General features: G+C 34.0%; 1 protein-coding gene across 1 annotated transcript; it reads right to left on the bottom strand.

Moving 5' to 3' along the window:
* Nucleotides 1–1,958: 1,958 nt before the first annotated feature.
* LOC143537208 (aspartokinase 2, chloroplastic-like) lies at nt 1,959–6,670 on the bottom strand. The gene is made up of 13 exons (XM_077031029.1): nt 6,128–6,670; nt 5,960–6,039; nt 5,844–5,884; nt 5,500–5,654; nt 5,244–5,393; nt 5,061–5,156; nt 4,871–4,987; nt 3,978–4,097; nt 3,803–3,895; nt 3,431–3,547; nt 3,051–3,167; nt 2,885–2,947; nt 1,959–2,261 (listed from the first exon to the last, which is right to left on the bottom strand). Exons 1-13 carry the CDS (start codon nt 6,521–6,523, stop codon nt 2,130–2,132), a joined length of 1,677 nt encoding a protein of 558 aa, XP_076887144.1. The 5' UTR covers nt 6,524–6,670; the 3' UTR covers nt 1,959–2,129.
* Nucleotides 6,671–10,916: the final 4,246 nt, after the last annotated feature.

Below are 10,916 nucleotides of genomic sequence, written 5' to 3'. Positions count from 1 at the left end.
TTAAGGGGCTGTTTGTTTACATCTGAATGGAACCATTCAGATGTAAACATCTGATTCATTCAGACTTCAGACTGTTTGGTTCCAAACAGAAAAACATCTGAATGGTTAAAATTAGGTCTGAATCATTCAGACTTATTGTTGTTGCTGAATGGGAATGAGGCTCATTCAGATCTGAATGAACCAAACAGTCCCTAAGTATTTTAGTATTTGAAAATGGTATATTTCTTAAAGATTTCATGGTTAAGATTTAAATTTTATAACAAGTCCCGTCCTTGGTGTTAAACTCATCCGAACTTTCTATTGAATACGTTCATTTGCTTCTCAGATGAGAATCATTTTAGTCTTTTTCACGCCTTTGAATATGTATGAAATTCTTAATAAAGTAAAATAAACAAAAAAAGAAAAGTAAATCTTATTATCAATGTACAATAAATTATTTTAACTATTAGTATAAAAATATTTAAAAAAAAATAAAAATTATAGCTTCAATAGTACAAATAGAACTATAATCGGTATTAGAAAGACTGAGTGAGCTTTCTTTGCTCGTGCCCGACCGGTTGTTCATTTTCTTCATGTTAACAAAAGAGCCTACATGTCATTCATGATGAAGAAAAACATCTAAATAGTCTCACATACGTATTATGTAACAACGTACTTGCATGAATCAGTTATCATTGATGTCATGCATACGTGTGTTTTAAACACTATTGTGTTTGATATATGGAAACGACAGTAGATGCTTATGTTGTCAATAGAAGACAATGACAGGATCTTGCTTAGGCTCGTAAGGTTCTCTTAACACGAAGATATAACGGGCTTCAATAAAACACTTATGGGAATTCGTAGAGGCAATTCTAAAGTCATAATCAACATTACAACATAGTGCGATGCAATATTGAATTGTATGTTCCATTAGACGTGCTCAAATCGGGTTCACCTTGAAAACCCGAACCGGTTCGGAACCGGTATTTTTCAAACCGGGTAGAAAATGACACCGATTCCAGTCAGGAACCGAACCGATGCCCAGAAATGCAAACTTTTAGGAACCGGGTAGGGTTGGAACCGGACCGGTTATTACGTAAAAACCGGTTCCACCAGTTTTTTTTGAAATTCAAACAATATAGCCGTTAGTTTTTTTGATGGGTGTCATAATAATATTTAGTTGGATGGTCGGGTAACGGAACGGGTTTGCTAAAGGAGTAGTATTTTAGTTTGTTTTTAAGTTTGGTGGTGAAACAAGTGGTGAAAAACAAGTTATATATAGGTTTCGGGCATCAAAAACCGGTTCCAACGGCTATATTAACGTTGGAACCGGTTACAACGGCTCTATTCTCTCTCAAAAACCGGTTCCAACGGCTATATTACCGTTGGAACCGGTTACAACGGCTTTTTGGTGTCTCAAAAACCGGTTCCAACGGCTATATTACCGTTGGAACCGGTTCCAACGACTAGTCTGACCTGTGTTTGACTTTTCAAAAAAACCCCGCCGGAACCGGTTTTTTCGGGTAGGAACCGAACCGGTTACAATTAAGAACCGGGTAGGAACCGGGTTGGAACCGATGGGGACATACAAATAGGAGAACCGGGTACGATTTTCGGGTACAAAAATACCCAAACCGGGTATTGGGCCAACCGGGTAGGAACTAGAACCGGTTCCGGTTCAGTTCCACCGGTTAGGTTCCGGAACCGGTTTTTTTTGTGCACGTCTATGTTCCATGCTGCACTTAACCACGAAATAGATTGTATATCAACTATAGATAATATATTTTGATAATAACATTATACAAAGATACTTGATGATAAGATTAAGAATATAGAATAGTCCATGACTAGAAACCATTTAATAATTAAAAATATATATATATAAAAACTAGAAGAACATCATCCATATAAATAAACCCCAATTGAGTGCGTGATTGATTAAGACATTGCAAACATAAACAAGTTAACTAAAATAAACAGTTTAAATAACCAATTTTCAAACACCCCCCGTAACCTTCCATAGAGTCACGAGTGTGACAATCGTTTTTATAACAAAACCGTGTATCTTAATCATCCAACGTATGCTTAATAAGCATATGTAGGATTATCCAGACCCGAAAAATCTTAATCATTTTCGGGCTAAAGGTTTAGTTACCAAACGGTAGCGAGCCATTCTCGTGGACTAGGTCCTCACCCGTCTCACTCTCAAAGAAAGCCTGATGAAGAGTCCTCACGCATTTTTCTGACTCATTGTCGTTCACTATCAACGATATGTTCACCTACACAAATAATAAAGGAGAGACGATTTGTCAAAATGGGCTCGTGTATATGCGGTCAGGTTGGGTGGTTTGACCCTTTGACCCGACAACAATTTTCTATGTATTTTTTTTGTTAAAGCCACCATATACTAAAACTACTTACAAGCCAGTAAGTCACTAAAGTATGTATCCGGATTTATTTATATACCAAAATCACGCCAAAGATAGTAAATGACAAAAACACCCTTGTCTTTTAGGCTATGCGTAGTGGAGGGGCTACAAATTGGGGAGAATTGCGACACGTGGCCCCCAGTCAGCAAGGGGTGGGAATTTGTTTTTGGGGTGTAATGGTGTAGGGGCTACAAATAGTAATATATATGTATATGTATATGTATATGTATATATATAACACGCACACATTAATATAATATTAATATTCTTTTCCGTCTTCCCGGCGACAATTCCCCCCCCCGCCCCCGCCCCTTATCGCCCAGGGGGGCGGTGTCCCCCCCCCCCCCCAAAAAAAAATCGCCCCATTTCCCCCCTATATTTTGCCCATTACGAATGGCCTTACTAGATTGACGTGTTTCTATATATAAGGTTGAAGTTTGCGTCTCTAAATGCAATAATAACATGTATAATACCTTGGATGCTCCTTGAGATATCATCTGAACATTAACCCCGTTTTTACGCAAAACTTGAAATACCTAAAGTACACATCAAAGGTCAAAACTATCAAATTAAGAAAAACAACACACAAAAAGTCAATGCAAAAGAAATTATGTTTGACTTTTTTTTATGTAGCAATACCTTCTCTAATATTAGTGAGGACCGTTGAACATTCCCGATCAATGAAATAATTGAGCGGTTTTGTAGAAGATTCACTTTAGCAATTTTTTCAAGTTCTTCCACAACATTATCAAGTTCCTGCTTATCATACAGATCTCCAGTTATGTACCAAACTATTTTTATATATATGTATAAAATAATTTTAGTTTAATCTTATATTTCAAATTATATAAGATTCAAAACCATATTCAATATGTTGCTCATTTTAAAGCTCTCATTAAGATGTTTTGATAATGCATATGATATAAACTAATTTTACTAATTATGTTTAATATTTTAATAAGTTTATGAGTTTGAAATTTTGTCAATTTGCAAGTGACATCATGAATTAAAATACTTGCCTGCTGAATCAACTCCCTGCTCCAAAACTTTGAAGGATCCAACGTTAATGAAAGACTAACTTCACTAGTAGCAACAACATCCACTGAAATACCCAATTCTTCAAAAGTAAGGAACACCTAAATCATGTGAAAAATAGAAAAATAAAGTAAATCGGGTTTCCGAAAGAATAATGGATAGTAGTGGTGGAAAAATGTGCGAGTTGAGCAACGAGTCACAGGGTATTTTTTTTTTCAAATAAAACCTTGAATGTATCCCATTTGACAAAAAGTAAATGCACTTGGCCCATTAGAGATAAACAAAACCCAAATCGACCTGTTTGGATATACACGGGTCCAAATTGCCACCTTTGGACAACAACATTATCTGTTTACCTTGGCTAGGAATCCAAATTGCCCAAGCATGCGAGTGCTAACAATATCCAACATTGTTACATTGCGTTTCAAAACAATGCTAGTCAGTAGTGCCTGAAATTAAGGTTGTCAGACGTCAAACGTTTCAGAATTATGACGTTAGGTTTTAGATTATTATGAGTATTGTGCTGCTGACCGTTGACATGTCCCTTGATTTAGTGATCAGGGTACCTGGAGCACTACAGTTGTAAGAATTTTTAACCCTAACAGGAATATCACCCTCTCTTGCAGGCCTCATAGACTGTGGATGCAACACCTACAAAAAGAGAAAAAACGGTCTCAGAAAAGAAAAAAGGAAGAATAAGAATTAAATGTAAAAAGTAATGTTTCCAGATTTTCTCAATAAAATTTATCATTTCATATTGAAAGCAATTTACAAACAGATTACTTAGTCTAAAAGAAGGTTGTTAAAATCAGAGGTGGCAAAATGGGCGCGTTGGGTAACATGTCAAAATGTGCTTGAATTGAAATGGACTGGGTTGGCTTAGGTTGACCGTACAACACCTTTTTGTCCTTCATTTCTTAATAAATAATTAAGGGTTTTACTAACCATACCCCATGAGGTGGCTGGTTAGAAGAAACGATTATTATTTGTCAACCAATCATAATCAACTGGCAATCAAGAAACGAAAACTGATTATTTCGTTTTCTAATATATTTCTTTAAAACTGGTTGGTAGTTATACTCTTAACTAAAGGGCATATGGTAAGGAAAATCCAATAACTATCTGGTAATTACGAATACAAAAACAATATTATTACAATAACAACCTAAATAGTTAAATAAAAAAAATTGAGAAGGTTTTATACATTAAAGATAGACTTTAGATGACTTTCAAGTTTCAAAGTGACCACTCATAAGTAAATAAGTTGATACTGCCACCACTAAAAATTAAGGAAAATAAAAAGGGAAAGAGGACAATGAAAGGTTTCCTTTAAGAAAGAAATGGGTATCATAGCCAAACATTAAATTATTTTTATCATTTTATGCCATGAAAAGAGCATATATAAAAAAAAAGTAAATTAATACCTGAGCACCAAAATATGCTAATTCAGCAGCCTCATCAAATGTTAGATATGGCACAGGTTTGGCACCTGGATATAAGTTAGGATCACACGTCAAAACACCATCCACATCTTTCCAAACCTGCATAACAAACAGTAAAAATTATTCCTTTCTCAAGGTAACAAACAAGACGTTGTACTTGCACTTTTTAAACCTGAATTTCTCGCAAGTTCAATCCTTTACCAATGGTGGTGGCGGTCAAATCACTACCACCCCTGCCCAATGTAGTCACTGCACAAGTTCTCCAACCCTATAATTAAATCAATGTTTAGATTTAATCAGTCATTTTCATGTGAGTGAGCGTTCAAAGACATTTAAAAAGATAAAAAAAAAAGACCTTTCCAAGGAAGCCAGTAACAACAGGGATTGCAGGATCACTAATCCAATCACCATTAAGTCTACTCGCAACAGCTGGATAAGTTGCTTCTAGAATATCGGCGTTGGTAAAGTCATCTGTTGTTATAAAACCAATATCAAATGCATCGTACTGCAAAGAGGAAAAGAAAAAAAAGAAACAAACAAAGAGTTAGCAATGCATGAGATTAGAAACATTCAGTCATTGATTTTATTCAAGTAACCAAGAAACCACATACTTGGCGGGCTTTGACACCAATCTTATTCAAGTAAGCTGCAAATATTCTTGTGGACATGCACTCCCCAAACGAAACCAGGTAATCTCTTGCACGTGGAGTCAACTCTTTCAGTACAGAAATCCCATTAATCAATCGCTCTAACTTTTCTAAGTGATCTGCAAAACACATCCCACAAGATATGAAATCACATAGCCATATGAAGTAACAAAAAAAATCTGCCCAGATGATTAAATGTTGAATTCAGAATAGACATTAATGACCTCATTATTAAATAGCTGTAAACAATATATTTAAGCAGAAAACTCTTTAATAATTAAAATATATTGTAAAAACCGGAAGCCTACCGGTAATGATTGATCTGTCTAATCCAAGCTCATCCACTGTCCTGGTATATACACCAATGCACAGTCAGCAAAAACTAATGTATGTAACTTTATATTAATAAAATCTAGATTTTTACCTATAGTGCAGTTCTTTCACAAAACTCAACTCCTCAATCTTAGACACATCAGAAACACAGGTTGCAGCCTTTTCTCCAGCCTATATGATATAACACACATGTTTAACTTTAAACCTTCCTGAATAAACACATAAAATATTATATTAATGTATGAAATATTGCACAAACCACTATAAGCTTGTTGGTAGTTTTGCCCATAGCAGACAAAACTATCACAGGATTATCTTCTGGAAAACTGAGAATAAGCTCAGCTACTTCTTTCATTCTATCAGCCGACGCAACTGAAGATCCACCGAACTTCATCACGCATGATAACTGGTTAGCTGATTTTTCTAAACCTTCAACTGTTGGTTCAGCTTGTACCAAAACATCAGTCTTTCTCGCATCACAAACAACCTTCAGACCTCTTCCCCTGCTTGAAACCGGAGCCCTAAGTGCTCCGCATAACTCAGTGAACGCATCAAAATGAAGCCGTGGCTGTGAGCACAAAAACTGGGACCGAAGATTGCTCTTTGAAAAACAATAAGGTGTTTTGATTCCACATAAGTGTGCAGTTGTTGCCATTGCAAGTTGAAATAGCTAGATTGTTTATTAATAGGCTGAGAGAGCTAACCAACTGGCTAAGCTGATTAGCCCTCCCTGCTACAAACTAGAATCTTCAAGGATTTGATCTGATTACAAGCTTTGTATATCAAATTGTTATCTATAAAGGACCTGCAAGTATCAGAATTCATGTGTCGAATTAAAAGCTGAACATTTTACCAATACGAAGTATGAACAAGTACCAGGGGTGTAATGAGACAAGCTGCTTGCTAGCTAGTCGAGATCGGCTCACAAAAAGCTTGAATCGAGCCAAGCTTAATTAAGCATGTTTAATAAACCACCTAGAGCTTCACTTATTGAGCTCGAGCCAGCTCGCTAGCCTATTGTTTTATGTAATTTTTTATTTAAAAACTTTAGTGTATATAGTATTTAATTAATTAATGTTATATAGATACTTATGATAAAAACAGTAAACAATATGTATTATTTTATATATGAAATTATAAATTTATATGTACATAAATTAAATCATAAGTATTAAACATTTAAACGAGCCAGTTGTTCATGTAATTTTTATTTAGGATTTTTAATGTATATTTATCTAATAATAATAATAATTATTATTATTATATAAAAATATATGATAAAAACAATAAATAATATATATTATTTTATATATAAAGTTGTAATTAAAATGTATATTTTATATGTATATATATGAATTAAATCATAGGTGTTAAACAAGCCGAGCCGGAGCTTTAGACATAGACATAGAAATCGAACTAGCTGAGCTCGAGCCTCTGTTCAGCGTGTTTACATTCCTGTGAACGACTGAATAAAACTCGTGCAAACGGACGAAATGAAAAACGATGCAGTAATTAACGATTACTGTGCACAAAATCATGAATTAAATCAAATGAGCTATCGAATTCAGTTCAGATCTGCATTCATAACGAATTCGATTCAAAATATAATAATAATAATAATAATAATAATATGGCCTTCGGTTGATTCTGTTTAGCATCATTGCACACGTAATCAATGCGAGAAATTGAATGAAACAGTGAATTACAGGTGATGATTCGCAAATTGAATGCCGTACCTGAGTGAGTAGAAAGTAGAAACAGATTGGAAGAGAATAATAGTATTATTTTGGATAATTAGTTAGGGTTTAATATTAAGTATGAATCGCCGCGGCGCAGAAACAAAAAATCGGTAATGGCGGGACCTTGAGAACGACTAGTGGACTGGTGGTGGCTGGTGATATTATTATTATTATTATTATTATTATTATTTCCTTGAAATTATCAAACTCATATAACTTATGGTAAATTTTATGAAAATTATCAAAATCACCTCTCCAATTCATTCCTTATTATATGGATTAGTTATATGACAACTAAACCTAAATATATGGACTCATTTTTTATCCATATCATATAATATATCAAATGTCTACCAATCACCATATACTATATAACAAGACAAAAGAGAAAAAACAAAAAAGAATTTATGGATATGAATAACGAATAGATTGGGAAAGATTTTTGAAAATGATAGTTAAATTAATGGAATATTGTTTTTTAGCTAAATTATAGAGTTAAATATATAGAGACTGAGAATGCTCTTACTATTACTATTACTACTGCTACCATTAGAAACATGTACGGTGAGATACAATGTAATATTTATAGGAAATGAAAACTTAGAGAGAAGCTAATTATATTAGGAATTTGAAAACCAAAATATTAATATATTTATAACATATTATTGTTATTATTATTTTATTATGTTTTTTTTAACTTACATGTAAACCTACCATGCTCGAGGCTATATTTAAAGTCGACTTCTCGACAGTCGTTAGACCCTGCCCCTGATGCACGAGAACCGGATGAAATCCGTAAATCCTTACCCCTTGTCGGGTTCAAACCCGGGATTAAAGCTCTGATTCGTCTTTTCACCCACATATCCTTTAAACCGGCCTAAGTGGAAATCGAACTTGCATCTCTGCTTAGGAAGGACAATCATCTTACCCTAAACAAAATTCTCGGACTATTATTATTATTATAATATTATTATTATTACTGTTATTGTTATGCGACTCTCTGGTTGTGCTTTGGCCTCCTTTCACGATCAATGTCTTGTCATTTTGCATCCGTTTAATTGTTTAAAGAATTGATAATTTTTAACACATGATTTAATAATAGTGTGTGTAGGACAAGGGGTCGGCAAAGATGGACCACACCTTATGGTGGTTTTAAACCAATAAAACTAATTCATACGTATATTTCAATAGCGAACGATGGATAATGCATGTTCGAACTAAGAACGTGATCGTTTATTATGGTTGGTGTGAAGAAGAACTGAAGGAGTGTCGTTGGTAAGAATTGTGAGAGGGGAAGGGGGTTTGTCAGTCAAAAAAACAGAATTAGCTTATTGTTAATTTGTTATATACAATTTGAGTTGTCTTTTTATTAGATCTTTTCATCGTCTGTCCAGCTAGACCCAAGACAACGTGGGGTGAGTATGATACCATTATTGGCGGCTTAAATGTTTTCTCAACAAACAAGTTTGTATTAAATGAATATGTGACTGTGACAAGGTGATATTCCAATGGATTTTATATTAGCTAAACACTATCCATCAACGGCCATTTGTTCTAGCCGTCTAGTTGTATCAAGGATTCAAGGAGTTTTCTAGTATCGAGGGTTCGAGTCCTATAGTTGTCACAAAATATAATTTAGGAATAAAATTATCGAGTGTAAGAGTTTGCTGTTAAAAAAAAGTTAAAATTATATGTGCCTTTAAACTTTGTTTAACTTTTAAAAAATGTAAGTATCTTATTCTCTAATCTCCATATTATCTTTGTTTAATTTAGGTTTAGCAAATGGATCAGACAGTTCAATTACGAGTCATAGCGGGTTCGGTTTAGAACTGGTTTTTAAGAAAAGTTTGCTTCGGTCAAAACATGTTATAAACTAGAGAATTTGCGTCAATTCAGACCGTTTTGAAAAATGTTACAATGGGATCATGTTAATGAGACGTTCTAGAAAAAAACTACCTACCCAAATTAGGGCTGACAATTGAATACCTGTTTAAGATATGATAAGACATGTTAATCAAAAAAATGTGATATGTGATATTTTTTTATTTCTTAAATAACTGAAATTAGTAAACTAGACTTAATTATTTTACATTATTGGTACATGAAACTTAAAACTGCTTTAGACTCATGACATATAAAGTAGTTAAACGAACATTATTCATGTTTGTTACTTGTGCTGAGCTTGTTATCATAAGATGTTAATACATGAATTACCAGACCCGCTACCCACCCCCAACCCTACACCGGGTCAAAAATGATTTTGTTTAGGAAAGCACATACTCACCAACCCTCACCTATGAGTTAAAAAAAGTCGTATTATGAAAGAAAACAATAGTACTACACACCCCATCATTTAGTTGAAATGCATTGTTTTATGACAAAAAAAAATATGCAACCCACTCTATGTTAAAATGAGTCATTTTAGAATTAAAAAAAATACCACTCTGACCCATAGGTTAAGATGGGACGTTTTAGAAGTTCGGTATCCGCCCACCTCGACCCAATCTAACCCTGGGTTAAAATTAGTTGTTTTAAAAGAAAAAAATATCCATCACCACCCACACCCACCTTAACCCAAGATTAAAATAAACCTTTGCAGAAGAAAGAAAACCCACCCACCCGCACCATAGGTGGTGTTGCGGCGGTGCATTGTCGAGCTGAAGACAAACAATGATCATTAGTAGTGTTAAGTGCTAACCCATTTTAACATTTTTAAGTTAAAAGTTATATGATAGATAGTTACGACCTTTTTTTATATTGTCCCATTTGACAAATTTAATATACCATAATTTGAACATTAACAAACTTAAGGTGAATCATTTTGGCCCATTGATTAATTTAATGTAACCCATTTGGCCATTTTGGTTTAACTAACTAGTGATGACTCGATCCATGCAAAGGTCGGATGTAGGGATGTTTAATATTTGGTTTCAAACTGATCAACCGTTTAAAATCACTAAATTAGATATCCAATTCGTGTTTAGTTTTAAACCGAAATCTAATTGGGTTTCAATTCCAAAATTCTAAATTCGACTTTAAACGGATAAATCAAATAGCAAATAATGATTGTTTAATTTGTTATCATTAACCCCTTTAGACCAACCTAATAGCAGACTATGGTTATTTGATTAACCAAACATTTTCGAAGTGAATTCTCAATTCAGTTTCGAACTATTAGAATTTGACTTGATTTGGGTTTGATCGTAAAACAAATTTAATCTGAATAAGTCGAAAACCACCGTAGTCCAATATCCTAACTTCTAACATTGTTTCGGTTTTAACAACCTTTTTTCCCTATAAATATTTAAA

Source organism: Bidens hawaiensis, unplaced genomic scaffold (assembly GCF_021521415.1).
Source record: "Bidens hawaiensis isolate Kalapana, Puna unplaced genomic scaffold, B.hawaiensis_p1.1 tig00011151_1, whole genome shotgun sequence".
Lineage (NCBI taxonomy): Eukaryota > Viridiplantae > Streptophyta > Magnoliopsida > Asterales > Asteraceae > Bidens > Bidens hawaiensis.
This window is presented reverse-complemented; position numbering and strand designations above follow the sequence as displayed.